Source organism: Sciurus carolinensis, chromosome 13, assembly GCF_902686445.1.
Source record: "Sciurus carolinensis chromosome 13, mSciCar1.2, whole genome shotgun sequence".
NCBI classification, from domain to species: Eukaryota; Metazoa; Chordata; class Mammalia; order Rodentia; family Sciuridae; genus Sciurus; species Sciurus carolinensis.
The window spans coordinates 62,312,483-62,337,135 of NC_062225.1; the positions used below are offsets into that span (position 1 = coordinate 62,312,483).

At 41.5% G+C, this 24,653-nt stretch overlaps 1 protein-coding gene across 1 annotated transcript in view; it reads right to left on the bottom strand.

The window, feature by feature from the left end:
- The window catches only part of Tmem178a (transmembrane protein 178A), a 62,189-nt gene extending 51,689 nt beyond the window's left edge, over positions 1–10,500 (bottom strand). The window contains exon 1 of the mRNA XM_047523441.1: positions 10,020–10,500. Coding sequence (XP_047379397.1) covers positions 10,020–10,419 — 400 coding nt within the window. The 5' untranslated portion in view covers positions 10,420–10,500. The remainder of the gene's footprint in view (positions 1–10,019) is intronic.
- Positions 10,501–24,653: the final 14,153 nt, after the last annotated feature.

Sequence of the window (24,653 nt, forward strand, 5' to 3'; positions counted from 1 at the left end):
ATAGAGGAACTGATCAGAGAGAAAAAAGAAAATATTTTAACCTGCAAATAGAACTGGAAGAGTGCTAAAACAAGAACCTGTGATAATTTAGAAATAAAAATATGCTCTTAAAAGCACCCATGCCACAAATTTCCAAATGAAAATCTGGGACCTGTTAGTAAAAAGCACTCAATTTCCCCCATGGCATAATCAAAATATTACTGCACAATCATCTGTATGTGCAGCCAAATAGAACAGGGAACTACTCTATTTAATGCCTCTCAAGTACATTTATTTCAATAACTCTGTCACATTTGGAGGACATACACAACTGTGCCCTGTTAAGGTTCCTACTGTCATTTTATACTGAATTTTCCCAAATCAGGTGTGTTGGGACCTGCTCAGAGAACTAACAGGAAATGAGTTATTTATACAGCTGCCAATTTTCTAAAACAGTAGTGGTGCCTGGAGATGACATTGAAGGACTTAAGCACCCAGGCCACAATATCCATGAGCCCCTGATACAAACCTCGACTCTAGAAAATGCAGTCTGAATTCAGCCCCCACCCACACCTCCTATATACCAAATCAAAGAACCCTTGCCCTCCTAAGGATATACTGTTTTATAAATTAAAATCAATTTGTGAGATTATGCCAATCCCCCTTGCTCACAGGCATTCTGATAAGCTCTCAGAGAGAAAGGGAGGGAGTTAGAGGGATTGCATGTAATTGACCGGAGTTTCCAGCGCAAATGCAAATCACCCATTACAGACATCATGGTATAAAAAATCAGGTGAGGATCTCTGCTTGAAGTTCCTTTCAAGTCTGAGTCTACCTGTGCTTACCCATTTGCCTACTACCAGTTTGAGTTTCCTTCAGAAAGAAAAGGTAACCCTTGAGAGAAACAGAAAGTCAATATAACATGATTTTGATGCTGCTTCTTCAGCTTCATCTGGCTGGATTTGAACTGTAAGTGCTGAATGGAAAATGGTTATCTTGTGCTTTTGTTTTGTTTCGAACACCTGAAGGAAAAAAAAAAAAAAAAAAAAAAAAAACAGCCTTTTTCAAACCCATTCATGTTAGCAGTCACTATTGCTTTTCCTGCCACTCTTTTATTTAGCCTACCTCTTTATTTTTCCAATACTTGTGAGCTTTAGCTTCCTGCAACCAAAACTTCCATTTTCTCAATATCAAGTACAGTTTTCCTACAATATGTTAAACACTAAAGACAAGTCACCTGCAGTACATGATTCTTAATTATCAGTGGCATAAAACAAATACTGAGCTCCAACTGGCATAGTTTTAATTATTCATTCTAATGGACTTATAATTTTTGTCCCTTACCACTAGCATTAGCAGTTTATCTTCTGCGATGTTAAATTGGTGCTCTGTTGATCTGTTTTATAATTTTCCAATCACAGGTGATCAACTGTGGTTTTTTCCCAGGATGACTTCATTTGACAATATTTAACGAGATGCACATATTTAAAATTGCATAACAATCGTAAACATTACCGTAAGCAGTTTTCAAAACTGTGAGAGCTTAGCTGGGTACAGTAGTGCACACCTATAATCCAAGGGACTAGGAAGACTGAGGCAGGAGGATCACAGGTTCAAAGCCAGCCTCAGCAACTTTTACCAAGACCCTAATCAACTAAGCAAGACCCTGCCTCAAAATAAAAAATAATAATAATAATAATAAAATAAAAATAAAAAGAGCTGTGTATGGGGTTCAGTGTTTAAGCACCCCTGGGTACCAGAGGTTACAAAAAATTGTGAAGGCTTAAAAAGAAAAGGCATTCGAACTTGAATTAACCCACTGACTCAGACCCTCTTTTCACTGCTCTGAGTGTGATAAGGAAAAGCTTAATCCCTTGAAACCAAGAGGATTTAGCACTAGGTTTTTGCTTGTCTGTTTCTTGTTGTTGTTGTTGTTGTTGTTATTGTTTTACTAAACAGGCAAAGGAAGGAAGGAAGGAAGGAAAGAAAGAAAGAAAGAAGAAAGAAAGAAAGAAAGAAAGAAAGAAAGAAAGAAAGAAAGAAAGAAGGAAGGAAGGAAGGAAGGAAGGAAGGAAGGAAGGAAGGAAGGAAGGAAGGAAGGAAATAAATTCTAACAGTAACATTTGTTGACTGATTGCGAGTGAAGTAAATGTTCACATCTCTCACACCAAATAAAAATTCCTTAAAATGTAGACAAAAGAGATTCCAGACAAATGGGGCCTCCCACCCTAATTCTCTCTACCCTTCTTGTTCTTCTTTTGTTACAGACCCTAAGTAAGGAAGTCAGTGCTTATTTGCATGGGGGATGAAAGCATCAGTGTTGATCTGCAGTTGAGTGACCTGCTGTAAGACAATTAAGCCTTCTAGAATTATAAACACAATTTACCACTTCCAGAATTTCTGGAGTCTGTTCTCTGTCTACCTAGATAGTAGTATAGTACAGTATCAAATAACTTAGATAAACCAAAAGGAACCACATAATATCCTTTTGGTTCTTAGCAGGGAAATGACTTGATTGATTTCCACCTATGAACAACATATTAAAAAGTCTGAGCACTGGGGGACATCAGCAAGTTCTAGAAAATAATTCAGTGTGTCCTCAGTAATTCAAGAAAAGGGAAAGAAATATGGTTTGTATTCTTCCCCTTTTTTCACTTACTAATGCATTCCCTGATGGGTGTCCCCATGACATTATTGTTTGGTCTGCAATCAGCTTATCTGGCTGAGTTACAGGAAAGATGGAGTGCAGCGTGTAGTTTCCCGGTACTCTGCAGCAAACAAAGGCTGTCAGCCTCACTACTGCCGACACTGACTCTCTCATGCTCCAAGAAGTTCAGTTGCATCCTTTTAGTTAAAACTTGCAATAAAACAGATTAATCACTGCAATCACTTTTAACCACAGGGAAATGCTATGAGAGAACAAAAGAATAAACTGTCATAAATTTTACCAGGTTTGGAAGATAAAGTCCATTTTCTATTTTCAAATGCCTTTTATTTTTGATAAAAATCTTTACTACCAGCTACACACTGCCTTAGACAATATCAATGGTGTGGTGTTTAAAAACAAAAATAGGGAAACAAAAAAATTAAAACCTAAAGCAGAAAATGTTAAAACCTACATGGTTAAAGTGATCTTATCTGGATTACCAAAATACTGAGCTAATGTTTTGCTCCACAAGAGACATATTTGCTGTTTGTATTATCTGCCAATCCTCTTTTCTCCTTCTACCCCACCAGGTGCTTTGGGAGGGAATAAGAAGTGAAGAAGATGATCAGACCAAATCTATTTTATTTTTTGAACCAGTTTAATATATAAGGAAATGGACCCCAGACATCCACACAATTGAGATCCAAAGAAAGACAGTGGAATTTCCCTAAAAGATAAGGTGGACACAGAAAGGTGAACTCTGAGCATGAGGAGATAGCCAATCCAAGGTGTGGTTTGCTTGGGGGGGCACAGATCAACAATCTGTGATTGCAATCTTGTAATCTGTGATTACATAATTTGATAAGCTAGGGTGCAAAGCACTATGGGTGTATTCAGAAATGAAGGACAGTTCATTCTTGGTAACAGTAGGGAAAATCCTGTGTCCTGCCTCAATCACTTCAATGTTCCCACTGCTGAGGATCTCTTGCTCAGCAGTGACACAAGGAATCTCAGTGACTCCAGATGCTCCTCCAACAAAAGCTTATCTTGTACAGCAATCAAGAACACTTGCAATTATGATCAGTCTGCCTGATGGGGTTTGAGGGCTCTCTGAGCTTTGAAGAAGAAAAATCAGTAGCTAAGGAAAAAAAATCACAGTGACTTGAGTAAAACTAAATGTGAACTTTCTGTGACACAGCAAAAACTTTTCTATCTTTCCCCTCAAGGCCATTGCTAGATGTTATTCACAAGACATGGTGAATGAAAATGTCATTGATTCTGGAAATTTTGATCACAAACCATTTAAAGCACGATCCACTTTTCTGTTTATAAATTACTTGTAAAAGGTATTTCCTGTGCAGATGGCAAGAATGGCAGCAAGTATCTTCTTTCGATGGCAGAGTGGCAAGAATTTAATTTCTGTTTGAGATGACCTTCATGAGGGTTTGCAATATGATGTGTTAACACACAGACTATCACACTTGGGTATGCACAGCTTCAATACAAGATGAAGCTGCAAATGTAGTCATGAGTTGAGTAGAAATAGCAGTGGGTTTATCCAAAAAAAATGGTTCATTTAATACTGTGCCTAATGTCAGAATTGATGCATAAATAAAATGCATCTTCTTCTCTCCCCTTTGCAAGATAAATGCATGTGATATAACAGCACACTGGGAGACCCACCTTAAATTTCCTCCATGGTAGGACAAATCTTCCTTCTGCCCAGATGAGAGATTTGACTCTGCTAATGAGCAGTGAAAGAAGTAGTCTCTAAAGTGGGGTGCTTACATGCCAGAGAATACTTGGGCAATTCTTTGGAAGGTAGGATGAAAATAGTCCAGCTTCTACTTCTATATTTTTATTACTGTATGCCTTCAAAACTCACTTTTGTCTATATCTTATGATGTATATGTTAGTACAGTTCATGCACACAATTTAAAAATTAGTAAATATAAATTATGTTTATATGAGCATCAAATAAGTGCATTCTTAAAAAAAATTTGGATACCACTTGCCTCAAGAAGTAAAGAGAGAAAGGAAAAGGAAGTCGTAAATTGCAATGCTAGCATGCTCCAACCCAAGGAATCCCTTTTCCAGCAGCATCTTCTAGGCCAAGAGAAGGTCTGAGAACAATCTGTGAACTTCCAAGTCAGGAGGAGTAAGAATGCAGGCCTCTCAGCTTCCCTAGATACATCTGCTCTTGGGAGATAATTACTCTAACACAAATGATACTTTGGCCTACAAATGAGCTGAAGAAAATCATCAATCTATTTCTGTGTCAGGTAGAACTTGGTGGGTCCTGTACAGACTATTAATTTCATGGACAATAAGCAACGGGGGAAGCAGATAAATCATTAGCACAGTGAAGAGCAGATCCAATGAATTCCTACCAAATCTCTTACTTTCCTTTTCTTACACAGAACAAAATGACAAAGTATTTATGTCCTGCTGTCTTTGATATCTCTGTTTATCTCATTAGAGGAAAAATGCTTCTGAAATCACAAGGACATATTTTATTTCAAGTCTCAAGAACTCAATCCCAAATGATTTATACAAGTTAACATGATGCGCTATAGAATGATAATCTTCACATTTCTGAAATCCGATCATTTTTAATTTCATAAAAACAAAACACTAGAACATTAATATTCCTTTTGCCTATTGCAGGCAGTATATAATGTTAGAATTTGATTTACATGCACAAAGTACATGTATTTGAAAGGTAATGTTGTTTTTAATTTAAAAAATTCAAGTTGAAGCTAGTAGAACAGTTGGAACTTCCAATATAATTTTAATAACTCTGATTCCTGTTCAAAATTGATTTCTCCAAAGTTCTACATGATGTATTCACAAGTCTTATTAATGTTTATTTGTTAAAGTCAGTGTGACTGAAAGAAGCATCACATAATATTCCCACAGAATCTCTTTTCTTCTTCCTATCTTACTATGCATCCAATAGTTGAAACACATGTATTGTATACTTGGAACAGAATGGCTGGGAGTCCCCCAAAGGGCACAGCACTCCATTACTTTGCACTAGATTTTCTGTCATTTACTTCACCAGTACTATCAACCTTCCCCAAGTGCTCTCTGCTTCGTCAGGTAATCTTTCACAAACTACTTGAAGTAGTTACTATGTAATCTACTACAAAATACAAACTCCACTACTTGAAATAAACTCTAAGGTAGGCATTTTGACCTTTTTTGTTCATGCTACCTGAACCTCATATACCTGGATCAATACCTGAAACTCCAGTATCTATTTATTGGGTGAATAAAGGAGAATGAATGAATGAATGAATGAATGAATGAATGAAGAATCTACCATTAGGTCACCTCCTCTAATTGCCTGGGACCCTTACATACATCATGACAAACCCACTTGCCTTACAAGCTTTTTATGACTTTTATACAAAAAGGTTTCTGTCAAACCTCCCCCACAGTCCTGATGGCACAGGGATGCCAAAAACGCTAAGCTTTAAGTCCATCTGTTCACGTTCCTACCACAAGGCTCCCCCAGCTATTCCAGACTTCTTATGGTTGGGTGGAAGATGACTTCATTTCACATTCTCAGAGCCAGTTCTTTGACTGGCACATCTTCCTTAGTGCCAGAAGTTAGCCAGTACTGCAAGAAGGGCATATCTGGAAGATTAATTTAGATTCAAACACAACAGAACCCCATATGTGTAGCCCAAACCTTCCTGATATTACCTTGCCCGTAATAGGTTTCCATGGGCATTTTGTTGAGTTGGATAGTGAACTACAGAATTACAGTGTGAACCAATTATCTCTAAAGCATTTGATAAATTCTCATGTCATTCTGGTGTGCAAGATAACGAAGTGTGGATTGGTGAATACAGTGCTATAAAGAGAACTTACTACCAGAAAAACAACTGTCCTCAAACTATTCTGGTGAGTTGACTATTCTTCGTTAGCCTAGTGGAACACCATAAGGTTCTAGTCTTGGTTCTTAAAGAATGTGTCAATAATTTTACCTCCCTTCTTGTTGAAGGTTCTAGTTAGAGGTCCAACCTTAGACACTTCTAGAATTATAATGAGAGGGTAAAAAATCAAAATGTAATGATTCTCCCAAATGTTAGCTCCATTAAGATCAATGCTTTTCTGACTCATGTGACTTCTTGTAAGTAGATTAAGACTACAGGGCCTATACATATTTCTGAACTAATCTCTCATTGCTCATATTGTATTTTCTCTCTTATTTATCTCTCAGATATTTAAGCATACTTGCCTCCAGTAATAAGAAATGCAAATAATCCTGATGGTGAGAATGTTTTCCATATTTTCCTCTCTGCAGCCTTAACCCACCCACCTCCTGGTTTTGCCCTATGGGACCACAGAGAAAAAGGCTGACTTCTTTTCCTCAACAGCTCACTAAACCTGTCAAGCAGACCTTATACCCCTCTCCCATTCTTCCCCATTCTTTTAAGTCAACTTTTCAAAAAATTAAAATTTCTATAGGATGTTAGGATTTATAAACAAAGTAATTCAGAGAGGAAAATAAGAACTTGGGCTCTAGTTTTCCAAAGTTTTAAATAAGATATAATGTCAGTTCCTTGGGTTTTTTAAAACCTTTATTTTATTTATTTGTTTTTAATGTGGTGCTGAGGATTGAACCCAGTACCTCACATATGCTAGGCAAGGGCTCTACCACTGAGCCACAACCCCAACCCTCAATTTCTAGTTTTATATGGTTCATTTAGGGAATTCCTACCACTGCTGCTAATGTCAGATACCTGAACGAAGGCAATAACATTTATCCAATACAAGTAAGTGCTTTAAAATCATCTGAGATAGGGAAATATTGATGACGCTCTCAAATTATGCAGAGAATCAGGATTTTAAAGCTGTTGATGTCATCCATTCATTTTCCATATGATGAAACTGAGATCCAGAAGAGTTACATAACCAACCCACGGTAGGGTATAGCAAAGTTCTATTAAGAGTACCAGACATTGCTGACCTTCTCCCAAACAACGAACTTTGATTCTATAACAGACCTGTGTCACCCTGTCCTCCAAACTCCTCATTTCTTAATAGTGCCAACTCATTAGCCTTCCAGAAAGTTAAATTTACTTTGTTATGATTACAACAATGATAAATGTTAGAACTATAAAATTCTCTAAAAACTAGTCAGCATTCCTAACAGGAAGGACAATGAAACTGAAGGCCATCCTTGCTGCTGGCTTGGACAATAGTGGGAGAACGAACTACAATTTAGCAACAGAGCCAGGGAGTGACCCTGTGTCTTCTGATCACAACCTCAGACTCTTCAGTGGTCTCCACAAAGGATTAGCCAACACCATCAGTACAAATCTGAGATTGTTTTCATCTGGGAGATGCATTCATGACTAGAAAATTCTAGTTCTTTTAACTAGCATGTGAGTTCTGTCTTATGGAAGTGCTGGACTGGACAACCTTCTGTCAGGATTGTAGAAGGGAGGTAGGACAATGGGAGAAAGGTTGGATTATTGACCTCTAAAGTTCTTCCACTTCTAAGATCATTTGATTCTGGACTGTCCAGGAGCTAGAAACGTCAGCTAGTGAGGGCATTTCCAGAAGTGTTCTGCAGTGCCTTGTGGGAGTCCCTCTCCTGCTGGGGGTTGGACTCTGTCCTGCTGTTTCAGACATTACACTCTACCCAAATTACATGCAATCAAATACTCTAGGCGTAGAAAGAGTGTAAGGAAATGCAGTTCTGTCATTTCCAAAGACAGACTACACTGCTTAGTTTTCAAAATTGCTTTGCCTAAATGAGCATTCCATAACTGAGCCTCCAAATTCAGCTTTTACAGTTTGTTCATGTACTATGCTACTATCAGGATTAATTATGCAGCATCTCCATGAGGAGAAATCAGAGATGGATGCAAGTTAGGAAAGCAAGAAAAAAGGTGCACTTTCCAAAGGAAGATTACTATATCAGATTCTCCCCAAATTGCTGGACTCCTTCCATGTACAGACAGTTTGGATGGCAGTCCCCAGCTGGGTTAGCCATGGGAAGGAGGAAGTTGACATGTTTGAGAAATGAAGAATATGCCAACTAACAAGACTCGGAAAGCCAACACATTATTAACCTCCTTTCTATGTAATTCCATTTCAAGCTGTAATTTAATGTACATCTGTTCATTTGCTTTCCTGAATGGCTACTAAATATTAAAAATGTTCTGACATTGGACTTTTTTCTTCTTTGAAATAATGAGTCCAAAGGAAGAAGGTGTATATATATATATATATATATATATATATATATATATATATTTTTTTTTTTTTTTTTTTTCCCCCAGAGGGGAAAATAATTCTGTTAGGGGTTGAGTTCTGAAAGTTAAAGGATTGTCACATTAAATATTTTTGAGTGGAATTACAAAAAAAAGAATTCAAACTATCTGATTACATGCATGGGAACCAGGTGTTGCATAGATTTCCGAAAAGCAAACTCAGGCCCAGATAACAAACAATAAAAATATCCTTCTTTAAAAAATGTCACAATGTAAGAGAGAGTGATACATACAGACTCCATGCCCATATCTGGGCTCTCCACTTTACAGGACTTGGCTATTTTCTCTCCTCAGCTTCTATCTGGTCCTGAGGAGGGTAGGGATGGGGCGGAGAATTGGTGCAGGTGGGTCATTATCAGGAGGACTGAAAACCATAGCTGTCCTATCTGCCTTTAGCTGCCTCCGCTAGTGAATTGCTGGTATGTGAAGTCCAGTCCACACAAGCCCTGCACTCCAGGTGTTTGGAGGAAGGTTCTGGGGCCTCCTTAGCTCCCCATGAGCCCACCAGGGTGGGATGCCCACATCAGTTCAGTTTGACACCAACATCCGTGCATCCAAGAGAAAGCCCTTTTCCCTCTTCTCTGAGGTTTGCACTACTTTTCTTCCAAAGGGTATTTCTTCCAAAAGGAAAGCACAACTTGAAGGAAGGAGTCCAGTGTGTGTGCGGGGGGATCGAGTCTTTTTGACTGTTGCCCTCACAGGGAGGCGCGTCAAGAAAACCCACACATGCTTCCCAAGTCAGGCAGGTGTAGCACAGGGAAGGACGAGACGGGAAGAAGAGGGCCAGAGGCAGGGAAAAGCAGGAAAGGGGACAGGCGTGGGGTAGAGCACAGACTTGGAAGGGGAAATGGGAAGGGCAGAATGAGGAAGAAAGAGGGATCGTGAACAAAAAGAGGGAGAGAGAGAGAGAGAGAGAAGCCGGGGAGAAAGAAAGGGAAAGGGATGGGGAAAGGAGGCGGCGGGGACGGATGAAAGAATGCGCCGGGCAGCGGAGCGCGGAGCCGCGGCGGGGAGGTGGCCGCGGGGACCGGCGCGCCCCTGGGAAGCCACGAGCTGCGCTCCACGCGCGGCCGCCGGGACGCGGGGCGTCCGCCGCTCACCTTTCAGGATGAGGGTGTCGATGTCCCGGTCGATGCCCAGGAAGTAGCACTTCCTCCAGAGGCCCGAGTAGGTGGCGAAGAGTGGCCGACCGCACTCGGCGTCTAGCCCGCCGAGCCCCAGCAGCGAGCGCCAGGACTCGGGGTCGGCGCGCCCGGGGCCGCCCGGGAGCAGCCGGCGCCCCAGGGGGGGCGAGTCCCGCAGCGGCAGGTGCGACAGCGGCATCAGCCGGTTCTTCTGGTCCGGGGGGTCGGCGCCCGCGCGGCTGCGCTCGCAGCTCTCCTTGTGGCGCCGGGGGTCGGTCTCGTACCAGTGGTCGGTGAAGATGGCCGTGACGAGCAGCCCCAGGGAGCAGAGGCTGAGGCCGAGGCTGAGCGCCGTGACGAGCGCCCGCGGCTCCATGGCTTCCCGCCCCGCCGCAGCCGCCGGTGGGCTCGCGCGCCGCCGCCAGACACAATGCACTTGGCCTCGGCTCTCCTCGCGGCCCTCCCTCCCTCCCTCTTCCCCCACCTGCCCCCCACCTCCCTCCCACGGCCTCCCCGCCCCGCTCGCTCCGCTCCCCGCGCCCGGCTCTCCTTCCCGCGCCCTCCGCCCCCTCCCCGGCCCCAGGCTCGGCGCCCTCCCCGCGCCGCTCGCACTTTCCTGCCCACCTCCTTCGCTCCAGCCCCCTCTCCTCACTCCGGGCGCCCCACGCCGTCACTCCCCTCGCCCCTCGCCCTACCTCCAGGTCCAGCCGTCCACCCTTCTCTCTAGAGAGCTCGCTCGCCTTTTCAATCCCTCCCCGCCGTCCTCACTTTTCTCCCTCTCATCTTCTCTCTCCTCTTAACCCTGTCTCTACTTTTCCCCTTACTTTTCTCCAACCGGTCCTGTCGCTCTTTCCCCCACTCCTGTTGTCCCTCTGCTTCCCGGATCCGTGTTTCTTTATATCCCTGCCCTGGACTCGATGCCTCTCTCCACCTACCCCTGAGCACACCATCTCGCGTCCTCTCCCCCTCCAATGACCTTAAAAGACATTCACCAACATCAGACTCAGTCTTGTCACTTGTCCAAGTTGATTTTGATCACTGTCCCGTTTTGTACCCCGGGCTGTGCGGCAGTGTTTAAATCTCTGGAATCTTGATCTGCAGCGGTGGACCCTCTGCTGCCCGAAGCGTGCAGCCTCTTAGACCCCCTGCCAGCTCCCTCTGTCTTGGCTCTATCCCTCTCAGCCTTTCATTATGCAAGCTCAGACCCTCCTCTGAAAGAAGACACCCAGTGTCCCTGGAGTGACAGAATGAGGGCCAGAGATTTTTCTCCCACTTCATTTCAACCAGCTCTGAAATGGACTTCTTTTTCGTTGACCACCTCCACCTCCCCCTTCTCCCGGGAGTAACAAGCCTCTTGGAATTTCTAGAAAAGCACAGGATCAATAAGTCCTGGCAATAGCACCTGCGCTGTGAAGTGATTATTGCCTTTGAATAAAGAAATCCCCCCGTAATAAATCAAAGTAATGATTTTTCTCCTGTGCAAGTTTCTCTCATGGGCTGAGAGGGTCAACAACAAAGTCGTGCTACACACCAAAGTCAACATCTGAGCTCTCCTGTTCTTCCAGGGCACTCGGTAGTCACAGATGTTAATTCCAAAAACGGCAGGCAAATTCTTATTTTCTAAAATGAAGAAAAACATTAGGACCCAGGGTATCTAAGAGTTAATGGTGTATGTATATAATCTGTACAACAGAGGTGCAAAACCTTGTGCCACTCAATGCCCTTGGGGCCATGTCAGAGACAGGAAACCATGCTGCTGGAACCCAGGGATGGCAATTCTTCTGCTCTGATGCTATGAAATATTAATGATCAAGAGATTATGAGGCATTCATTAGATGCTAAATGTCATTACTCCATGATTTAATGGGACTTATTAATTAGTGCCCCACATCAATTGGTATTAATGTGATTTATATATTTCCTCTAGAATGACATCTTTAAAGGTGGTATTGAGAATCATGCTGGGATTTATTTTCATTGCTGTTTGTGCTCAGCATCTTCAGACAGTATTTTTCCAATGAAGAGCATGTGCCTCTTCTGAGCTGTTCAGTTCACAGATAGATCCCTTAAGCAAATCTTTCAGTCATATCAGACCCCTGTGCCCGTTTCTGCTGACCTGACAATGTGAATTATTGCTTGGATTTTCTCACAGCTTCAGCAAGAACTATGGTGAGCTCTAGTCTAATTAAGGAAGACAAAGAATTATAATTTTAGTGTTCCTCTCACCTATAAGCTTTCCCTTAACAGGAAACACTAAGCTCATCAAAGGAGTCTTATCTGGATTTGCACAAAAATGATGAGTCTTAGGAGCTTTCTTTTATTTGTATTCCATGATATGTGTAAAATCCTCGATCTTTATGGATACACAGAGAGAATACCTCGAACTATAAGTCCACAGTTGACATCTAAAATTAGGTCATGGTTTTTTTTTTATTTAAAAAATTGCTTCTTGAAATAAAGTCATTACAAGTTATTACAAGCCTTGAGAGTCCCAAGGGATGTCAAACCTTTAGCATGCCCTCATCCCCTCTCAATCTTTACCTGGTGTTCTACAAGAAATATTCAGTCACATTTCAGATCATCTTCACACAATAACTCTGTTCCCAACTGGAGCTAGAAAGAAGAAAACCTCTCAATCAGGCACTGCCATTTAACATAAAAGGACATACTGTTCTGCCTCATTTTCCTAGCCAGAACTCCTTGATCGTACCCTTCCCAGAAAATAGCATTATCCTTGAAGTTCATTTACGTCTCTGTTTAAGACCGGTCTCAGCATATAATCCAAAGGTTACTATATGATGGATTGCCCTAGACAGTTTTTCATAAAAAATGTCACACATTACAAATATGGGCCAGCAGTATGTAATGAGAGCACTGCCTCTGCTGGTGCAGCATTAACGGTGTCGGCGGGGATGTGACATATGATGTGTACACAGGCTCCGCTACAGCAACTGCACATTTGCTCCATCCACATTTGAAAATTTTCTATTTTGGATATTTCCAACAAAGAGCTATCACCCACTAACCTCTGCTCTGTGAGGAGAGCGAGACATACAAAGATGAATAAATGGCTCCCATCTTCAAGTTGCTCCCAATCTGGTGGCAAGAAAAAAGACACCTAGAATAAGAGGCAAGTGCTGTAGCAGAAATGGGAACAAAGTGTTGAGGGAACATGGACAATGGAAAGACTAATTAACTGCCTGGGGGAGTCGGGCGGGCTGCATAGAGACTTCTGAGTTAGTTCTCAAAGGACAAGTTAAACTTTGCCAAGAGGCTCATACCAAAGATATTAACATTGCAGTCAGGCTACACCTCTTTGCTTTTATGTCTACCCCGTACATCTGAAGGCTTTGATATTTGGGGACACTGTAAAATAAGTATTGTTCTACATTTTTAAGTCATAGTGTTGAAAGAGTCTAGTGACTTACTACAAGCTAGATACTTGCAGATGAGTGGAAGCAGAAGTCTAAGTCAGAATATAGTCAGTCATTTAGCCTGGCATGGAGTCAAGAAGATGGGAGATCAGATATCCAGCCAGTGCTATGTGCTATAACCTCCACATTTTCAAACTTTGCTTGTTTTTCATTTGTCTTAAAATTCTTTTTGCCATCTCCAGATCAAATACCCCAGAGCATCCCTCTGAAAACAATCATGTCCTAAAATGTCAGGGAAAGAGCCAGAAAGTTTTCACCTGGGTGTCTCACTGTAGTGATCACAACATGTCCCAAACTAAACTCTCCTATGTCCCTATGGTCTAGCTGTCCTTTCCCACTTCTTTTTCTCTGCTGTTGACAAGTCATGTAAGTCTGTCAAACTCAGTATTTTGCAATTATATAAATTATAGAGATTTTTTTCCTTTGACATGTCTTCTATATCCACTCCTTCTTTGTACATTTCAATGATTTGCGATTGCCATGCCTCTAGTACCTCACGTCTGGATTAATACTTCAGCTTCCTTCATGGCCCCCATGATTCCAGGACCAATCCCCTGTAGTCATCACGGACAGTGTTTCCAGATGCATCTTCCTCAAATGTTACTTTTATTATGTCATCTTTCAGCCTCCTACTCTCTAGGATAGAGACGATGATCCACTATGTTACTCTAGAGTCCTTCTTTGTTACTGTCAGTATTCCCATAGCATTTAAACATTACAAATGATGTGCTGGCTGGCCATGTTTAAATGTTTAGAAAACAAAATACTTTTGCCATCTCCAAACACATTTACCATAATATCTAAGTGTTTTATGACATTTATCATATTTCTCATATTTCTCTTTATAGTCAGAAGTTCTTTAAATATTTCCTTATAAAAAGGCACATGCACACACACACACACACACACACACATATGTTCTCCAGGTATCCCAGAGCTATGAAAATGATTTATTGACATACCTATGCTAAGCTAACCATGCTAACCATGAATATTCTAAGAGGCTTTCACCCTTTGTCCCAATGTCAAGGTTCAAAGCAATATCCTTCCTAATTTCAAATATTTGGATCCCACTATGGTGCCTACATAGTTTAACCAAAACTATGCACTGGTTTTCATAAAGAGTGAGGGTTTTTTTCCCCCCTTAGTAATATCATACATTGTTTTTTTCAGCATTTAAAGTAAGGATATAGTCAATTAGATTTTTTAATTACAATATGACATTTCTGCAAATACTTGAGGTATCTATATTAAAGTCAGCACTCTAAAATGTTTTATTATTTTTCTAAAGCAATTTTATTTTAATTCATCGACATACACTGAGCACCTCCAATGTAAGCTATCATGCTAGGCCCCTGCTGGATTATACAAAGATGAACAAAAGATGGTCTAATGTCCTTAGGGAGCTGAGGTTAGTAGGAGGGTGGGGAGGAACAGAAAAGCAAAAGGCCATGCAGAGGGACAGCCTGGATGAATGCTATCACAGAGGAACAAACAAAATGCAACAGGAAACTCTAGTACCGTGAGTTTGGTTTCCATTGGGAAGAACATGGGCAAGCCAAGTGGAATAGATGCTATCTCAGGCAGGCCCTAGAGGAAAAGGCGTGTTTTCTGTATGTGTCAACTCAGTCCAGGACAAAGCCAAAAGTGAATTTTAGAAGTAGCTCCTACACCATGGTGCTCTTCTCCACTCCCACGCACGAGGTAAGTCATCCTGGCAGTGCCATTTTGTCACTTACTAGATGCCTGGAACCATAAAATACCACAAAATCCCTGAAATAGATGGTGCCTGATAAGTTTCTCATTTCCCTGACACACCGCAGAATGTCACCATTCTTTTTCACATTCCTGGATTAAGCTGTTTCCTTTTTGGATCCTTTAAGCACATATGGTGGGGGAAAAAAAGTGTTCAAAGAAACCCATAACCATGTTCAGTCCCACTCAAAGTGTGATGTGTTAGCAGATGGTAGCTCATTAATTGCCATACCTAACTGTATTCACCACCTCATCTGTGTGTGCAGATAGCTGGGGTTTAGAAGTTAGTGTTCAATCAGGCTCCTTCAGGCTACGTTTGGCAACCAAAGCAAAGCTGGGTAGAACTGAAATACCCAGTGTCTGTGGTTCACAACCACCCGTGATGCAGTTCGCGGTGAACAGAAATGCCAGCCCTTCCAGGCGTCTCCCCTTTCTCTTACCAGAATCTGGGGAATGCACACATGGGCACTAGAGCCAGTCAGAAAATTCCAGCCCCACTGCTTTCTACCTGAGCACCTTGAGCCAGTTACCCAAACACCTAAGTTCTGAACAACAGAGATCAACATCTACCTCCTAGGATGCATGACTCACCATCATCACATGCTAGAGACATCCTTCCCACACCCAACCCCATCCTACTTATCTACATAAACACATAAACATGCTTCAGAAAAGCCGTCAAGACCATCTCATTTAAATGCCATAAATACAAATGGCCAAATCATTTATTAATGACATAATTTATCCACATTATTATTTAAACTATTCAAATAAGGAAGACAATCTACTATTCTCATCTATTCATTATTGAACACCCATGAGCCAGGGAGGGAGTATTCCAGTCCTAGAGAGAGTATTCTAGTCCTAGAGAATAGCCAATACAAAGGTCCTGAGGCAAGAGAAAGCTTGTATCACTGAGGAACTGAAGAGAGACCACTATGGGCTGGAGTAGTGAATGAGGAGAGGGATGGTCCAAGATGAAGCAGCAGAGTTAGTTGCTGTCATATCATGAAGGCCCTTGATGACCATACTACGGAGTTTGGACTTTAAACCAAAGAAAATCTTTGAAACGTTTTAAGCAGGGAAAGGGTATGAATTGATTAATGTTTTTAAATGTCACTCAGACTGCTATGTGAAAAATGGATCAGGGCTGGGGATAGCAAGTGAGAGGCAGGGAAATCAGTCAGGAAGCTATTACACTCATGCAGACAAGGGTGACCTGGACCAGGAGGCAGCCCAGGTAACAGAGAAGTTAGTGGATGGAGGTTGAAGTCACCAAATCACCGTGAGTGTAGATGAGGGAAGGGAGAAATCATGAACTGTGCTGTTTCTGGTCTGAGTGCTGAGACGGGAAAACTAAGGAGAAATGTGCTTGAGGGGAGAAACAGAAAAAAGGTTTTAGACATGTTGAGTTTGAGATGTCACTTAGAAATCCCAGTGGGACAGGCATTGGATATGTGAACCTGAGAGTAAGGGAAGCAGTCTGGACTAGAGATTTAGACTTCAGAGATGTCAGCCTGCAGGTGATATAGACATATTGATACTTAAATTCATGGGACTAGATGAGATTGCTAGGGGGATGTGTAGCTGGAAAAACTAAGAGGTTGAGATCCAAGCTCTGAGGCATTGAAAAATATAGATCTCCATTAGAGGAGAAGGTGCCACAGCAGGAAAGAAAATAGGAGAGAAACCTAGAAAACACAGGTGCCCTGAGCCAAAACAGGAGAACCTAACGACATACTATAATGACACAGCAGGGCAATATAGAGGTTGGATAAGGGGTCGTGGAGTCTCGGGTTCAAGTTCTAGTGTGATCAGGGCTTGGGGAGTGATTTATCTTCTCTAAGCCTCCATTTCCTCATCTGTGAAGTGGGGATAGGAATAATAAAGACCTTCTTAGGAAATGTTAGGAGAATCCGAAAGCATAATGAATATAAAGTACTTATCAACATAAGGAATGTGAAGTCTGGCACCAAGTAAGTGCTCCATATACAAATGACAGCTGTTGTCATTATTGACATTTATCATCTCCTACAATAATATTTGGAGACAGTTCACATTTGCAGGCTGTAATCCTAGATGTGATGCAGAACATTACTCTCCCAAGGATTGTGCCCTAATGAAACGTATGGAGTCCTACCATAAAGTCCCTAAAAACATAAATCATCTGTAGTGTTGGTGAAATGATGAGCATTCAAAAGTATGAAGAACTATTATGCTCTTTCAATAGGCTGTTTTGTTATGAGCTCATAAAAGGGGTTTAATGCTGTTTTGTGACTAGCAGAAATAAGCTGCCAGAGCACGATAAGGTATCTCCATTTCTCAAGGTCCTTAAAATGGACTCAGTGGAAAGGCGTCTATGGAAAACGACTGCCCAGAGCTACTGCCTCTCATGGTACAAATCATGTGAGGTGAATAAAGAGAATGCCTGGACCTTCCCTTCCCTAAGAAACAGGAAAGTCCTGAGAGGATAGGGAGACATCAAGTCAGCTCTGGACAGCATCTAGGCAAATGGAGGAAAACGAGACAAGCTCCCTCTAAGAAAGCCAGAGAGAAAAGGGTAAGAACTCAGGAAAACCCAAGACGCAAGAATGCAACTCCCAAAAGACAGAAGGCAGCTCCCCACAAGTGATGAGGGATCCCAACTTTTCCCACATGAGCTGGGTCAACATTCCAAATTCTTACTGCCAAGACCAGGGGACAAAGAGTGAGTTAGAGGTCCCTGAAAATGGTAAGTTCAACACAACTCCTTCAGCATTTGGACAGCTCTGCTTTGGTCTGCAATTCCTGATTCAGATAAAACCCTTGAAAATTTATTTCAGTTTAGGTAATTATTTAACAAGGATGTGAATTGGGGCCCAGATACTCAGAATAGCTAACACTGCTAGGTTCTTTATAGCTCCTAGTATGCCAGGATTTCATCCAGCACTGTGTAATCGTCGGATGTGCACAGTGCTTGGAGAACCATCCTGTCCTTCTGTAAGTAGTAACCAGTTTGGCAGGACTTGGCACACACCTCTCATGGCCACACCTGAGCCCCTGTAGTGAATGGGCACCACATGGCACTGATGGCCACTCAGGTGGAGAAGCAAATGAAAGCTGGAGGACAAATTACCATCTCTCCTCCAATGAGGATATGGAGAGGCAGGACCTTGTCAGGGTCAGATTTATGAGGTTGATTAAAAAAGAGAGAGAGAGGAAATGCACCAATAGCCAAAAAGGAATCCAAGGAGGTGGCTTTGATGTATGAGTTCCATCTGCTGAATTTATTTGGTGTCTGCAATCTGCATGTGATGGAGAGCCTCGGACTATGTGAGTGGCAAGTCAGAGAGGGGTTGGCGGTAGGGGAGATGTCTCTTAGTATTTTCCAGCCAAGTCACCATGTCCCCTTATGAACCCCGCTGAAATTCAAACACAACAGAAAGGAATTGTCTCCTAAGAATTCTTGTAATTAACCAAAAGAAATTCCTGGAGTTTCCAACACTGAAGTTTAACCCCAAATGTAAAGGGTTAGTTCTTGGATATTTGGGAAATTCTTTAATCACTCAAGTTTCTTTGTCTGAAAGATTCCTGGATGTTTTGGTACTGAATTTTATAGACATAGTTTTAATTGCTTGGTCCTTCCATTCTCACTCAGAAGTTTATCAACCACTTTTGTCAAGAAGCTCAGGTTCTTCATGTCAATAAAGTAAGAATTAAAAATGGCTCTCATGGCAGTATGAACTGGGTTTATATGACCCCTTTGGTTTTTGTTTGTTTTTGGTACCAGGGATTGAAACCAGGGACACTTAACCACTGAGTCATATCCCCAGCCCCTTTTATTTTTTCAATTTGAGACAGGGTCTCACTAAGTTGCTTAAGGCCTCACTAAGTTGCCCTAAACTTGCAATCCTTCTGCCTCAGCCTCGTGAGCTGCTGGGATTGCAGGTATGCCCCGCTGTCCCCAGCTATACAATACCTTTGTTATAATTGGTAGTAGTGACAGCAAACAAAATATGTAATCCTGACGTAAGGTTGGAGGGTCACCTAAGGATATAGCCAGGATCAGGACCAAAGCTATCTGAGTTTCCTGGGATCTGAAATGAGATTTGGAGAAGGTATGCTATAGAAATTACTCTCAAGAAAAAGGAAAAGTACATGATCAGTACATCATAGATATAGATAGATAAAAGCTGAACAAAATAAGCAACACACCAAGCAGTAGGCATAGGTCAGGGTGGTTTGGTACAATTGCCCAATCTGGCTCAGTGTTGGAGTATTTAAAGAGTTGGATGTTTTACATTTAGGATAATGGCCATTTTCACAGTTTCTCTGATCTTATTGCCTGCTACTTTCCATCTATTATTAAAGAGCTTTTATATATTTATAGAACAATAGTATGTAGCTAACATGTGTTGATCACATACTATTTGCCAGGCATTGGCAAGCACCTTATATGCCTTTCTCCTTTAACTGTTGTAGCAATTATTATTACTAATTATTATTATTATCCTCCATTTTACAACTGGGGAAGCACAGAGAGGGTGATAACTTGCTTTAGTGGCAGAGCCAGGACTCCAGCCTGCCTCGTGTGACTCCAGGACCTGCACTCTTAATTGTTATTTGTATACTTAGTTGAAAGATGACAGTGTTTTAGAACAGGTGATGACAGTGGAGTGATGAGAAGAGGTTGGTTTCTGGATAGATAATGAAGGCAGAGCTGACACGCATGAGGCCCTGAGTTCAATCCCCAGTATACACACACACACACATACACACACACACACACACAAAGGAAGTAGAGCCAATATAATTATCAATGTGTATGATGTGTGACAAAAGAGAAAGAATGGAACTGGGTGGAATTGTCATCAACAGACATGGGGAAGGTTATGGAAAATATAAGTTGCAGCAGGAACAGTTTCAGGAGTTCAGTCTGGGGTACACTGAGTTTGAGGTTCCTATTAGTTACCCAAGTGGAGATGTTGAATGAGCAGTTGGATATACAAGTCTAGGGAAAAGGTTCAGACTAAAGATATAAATTTGGGATCCAAGAGGATCCAAATATAGAAGAAACTTCAACCATGAGACTAGGTGATGTCATCCAGGAAGTGAGTGCTGATAAAAGAGAAGAAGGTCAAGGACTGAGACATGGAAAACTACTATTTATTGAGGTTTAAGAGATCAGTAGAACCAGCAAAAAAGACTGAGGGGAAGTGGTCAGCATATGAAGTCCTGGGAGACAGGTGATTAAAGCATTTTTAACAAGAGACAATCATCAATGTCAAGTAGTTGCTGATTAGTCAAGCAAGACTACAGCTGAGAATTCAGCATTGGGTTTAGTAACACAGAGGTTTCTGGTGACCTTAATAAGAACAGTTTCAGAAGAGTAATAGATACAAAGGCTTGATTAGAATGAGTTCAAGAGAGACTGGGAAGGGAGAAGTTAGAGCAATGGGTATAGAAAACTCTTTCAAGGAGCTTTTCCATAAGAGAAAGGTGAGAAAAGGAATAATAGCTAGAGGTGGAAATGGGATTTAGAGAGGATTTGTCTTTAGTCCTCAGGGAGATGCAATTTAAAAGTACACTGAGATTTCATCTCATTCCTGTTAGAATGGATATTATTTAAAAAAATAAATTCTGGCAAGAATGTGGAGAAAAAAGAATCCTTATATACTGTTTGTGGGAATGTAAATTAGTACAACCACTATGGAAAGCAGTAGGGAGGATCCTCAAAAAACCTAAAAATAAAACTACCATATGATCCAGCTATACCAATCCTGGATACATATCAGAAAGAAATTAAGTCAGCATACAAAAGTGATAACTATATACCCATGTTTATTGTGGCACTATTCCAAATAGCCAAAATATGGAATCAGTCTGGTCCATAGATGACTGGATAAAGAAAATATGTTACATATACACAATGGAGTATTATTCAGTCATAAAGAAGAATGAAATTCTATTATTTGAAGAAAAACAGAACTGGAGAGCATCATGTTGAGAAAAATAAGTCAGATACAGAAAGATGAGTATCACATGCTTTCTTTCATATGCAGAAGCTAAAAACAAAAACAAAACAGATGACCTAAAAGTAGAAAAGGGACTATTAGGGACTGTGAAGGGATCAAGGAGGCGGGGCAGAGATGGGAGAGCAGGAGAGGTAGAAGAGAGGGTGGACATGGTCAATGCACAATACGTGCATGTATGTAAATGTCACAGTGGAATTCATTATTTTTACAACTAATGTGTATTGATTTTAAAAAGTGAGGGTTTGCTTATTTTATTGAGTGTAGGAGGAAAACAGTATGCTTATGTGCTGATAAGAATGATTAATGAAAGAAATTGATGCATAAAACAAAGAGAGACTTTCTGGGGTTAAGTCCATGTGTGTGTCAGAGGGGAAAGGACCTGGTAGATAGCTGGAGAAGTTGTCTTATGAGGGCACAAGCACGGTTCATCCATACTAAGAGTAGGAAGAATTGAAGACATGGTAACAGTGGCAGGAAGATGGATAGGTGTGACCTTCTGGAAGTTCTCTGCTGATTCATAATATGCTCAGCAAATGTTAGTGTATTCAGTAGACAGAGAAAGCTTGCACATAGAGATGGCTGAAGAAGTAATATGGGGACTTAAACTTTTGAAACTTAAACTTTGTGAGAATAAGCTGGTAGTAAAACAGAAGAGCATTTCAGGAAGGGAAAACTATGTGAACCCTGAGACAGTCAATGAGCAAAGTATGCTTGTGGGACAGTGAGCACCCTCGTCCTGTCAGGGGGAGGACCTGTGATGATAAACTCATGATAAACTTGGAGATGTTGATTAGATTCAGACTACAGAGGGTTTAAACATCCATGATCTTGCACAATGGAGAGAATGTCAAGATGGAAGGAGAGATGAACTACATGGCAAAAAGAATACCAGGTCATCCTGGTGATGAGAGTCGTGACAGTGACATTGGAAGCAAAGGAAGAGACACCAGACAGGTGATAAATACAGAATAGAGAAGGCACGGGTCAACCAAAGTGGGGAAATGAGTCAGATGCTGAGGGTCAAATGCTCAGGCCAAGATGACTAGACAACAATGGAGCTGTTGACTTCAGGTAACTTCAGTAAGTGAGTAAATAAATAAATCAGGAGGGAGACAAATTTGTGGATTGCAGCTCTTCCCACAGAATGATATCTATAAAAATGTTCACCAGAGAGTGGTGTAATGATTAATTTGAATTGTCAACTTGATTGGATTAAGAGATGCGGATGATTAAGGGACTTCTGGGTGTGTCAATAAGAGCATCTAGGAATGATTGGCATTTGGGATAGCGAACTGAAGTGGAGACCCTCCCTTAGTGTGGGCAGCACTGCCCAATAGGATGGTGGCTTGGATGGAACAAAAGTTGGAAGAACAAGGAAGCAGATGCAGATGCAAGCTTGACTCTTCTTGAACAGGTTCTTGGCTGCTGCTTTAATCATCTGAGGATATCAGACTCTTGCTTTTTCAGTCTTCCAAAGCGAACTCTGCCAGTGGTTCTCCACATAGTTTCCAGAAGCTTTGATCTTGTACTAGGGTAGCACAGTTGATCTTTCTTGTTCTGGAGCTTCTGCCTCTTGAACTGTGCAGCTACTGGTTCTTCCAACTCTCTAGCCTGCAGACAGCCATTGAGGACTATTCACCTTCCGGCCATGTAAGCCAATCTAATAAATCCCCTTTTTATAATCATACTTCCTGTTAATTCTGTTCCTCTAGAGAACCCTGACGAATACAAGTAGGAAAAGTAATCCTCCACGTAGAGATAACCATGAAGAAAAGGAACCCAGGTCTAGCAGCATCCTGTGAGCAAATCAGGAGAGCTATACAAGCCAAGAGTATGGAGTTCCATAGTCAATTGTACCAGGAGTTACAGGAACATCCAGCAGCTGATAAAAAAGGAAGGGTTCCAGAGATGTAACCCTAAGACCCAAGAGAAGTTAAAGCAGGAATCAAAACTTCTGGTGTTTGAGGGGTAAATAGAAAGCGAGGAAAAATAAAAGTAACATATCTTGATTAATATTTTGGAAAACTTTGACAGTCAAAGAAGGAAGAGAAATCATTCTGGGGCTACTGAAGACAGGAAGATTAAAGTTTCTAAAGGAGAGATGACTTTGTAGGTTTGCAGGAGAGGCATAGAAAAAATGAGACCCATTTTACCCCTACAATCAAAATTAAGATTGTAATTTGAATAAAGAAAAATTATATCATTAATAATAATATTATCACTTACCTATAAAATCTCATTTGTCACAAACTGATCCAAGGCCATAAAATACAGAATTTTAAAAAGAGAAATTATGGATACCCATTAGATCTCAGGAAGATGGAAGTGGCAGGTCCAATGTAAAAGCTTCCTTCTCTGTCTCAGTAAGGGATCACTTTTGTGGTGGTGGTAGGTGGAAAAACGGCCAGTCCTCTAGGACCTATGACTATGTTACCTTGCTTGGCAAAAGAGATTTTGCAGGTGAGATTAAGTTAACGATCTTGTTGAAATGGGGAGATTATCCTGAATTATACAAATGGATCCAATCTAATCACACTCATTCTTAAAACTAGAGGATCTTTCCCTGGGAAAGAGAGAATTATGCAATATAAAAAGGGACAGAGAGTAGCAACACTGCTGGCTCTCTAGGCATGAGGCAGCCTCCAGAAAAGAGGAGGAAACACCCTAGGGCTTCAGAAGGTATGGTGGCAGAGCTGCCACCACTTTGGTGTTAGCTCAGTGAGACTAATTTTGAACCTCTGGCCTACAAAACTGGATGATAATAAATTGCCTTGTTTTAAGTCATTAAGGGGCTCATAATTTGAAATTGCCTCAATTGGAAACTAATATAATGGTTAAATTGCTGCTTTTTTCAGACAGGTAGCCCCAGACTCATGGTGATCTCCCCTCCTCCCTGACCCTGCTCCCTCTTTGGTCCAGGTCCAAGGGCCCACTGAAATCCTAAAGTCAGGAAATTCAAATGTTTGGCAGCTGGAGAGTGAATGTGTGAGCAGATCCTCCTACTTTCCGGGCCTTCGGGCATCCTTTACCTTCAGGCATTTATTTTAACTGAGCGCTCAGTCCATCGCCCAAGGCGCTACTCTTGCTGCCACCAAGACAGGAAAGGTTTGAGAATTATTGCAGTGGATACTGCAGAAAGCAATGGAGGAAGCCCAAGTGCAAATCATTGTGTCTGCTACAGTCACCAGAAAGATATATACAGTGAGTTTCTCAGGTTCCTGCAGAAACCCTGAGCTGTTTCCTGTATCAAACAGCTGTGAAGACTTTGTCCCCTTCAGTCTCACTTCCAATGCCACCAGAATGGTTTTTCACCTGGCATTTAATAGAACAAAGCACATTCAGCTATTGACCTCATTACCTAACCAGAGATGTCAAGACCTTAGAGGGGGTCTTCAGACTCTGCATAC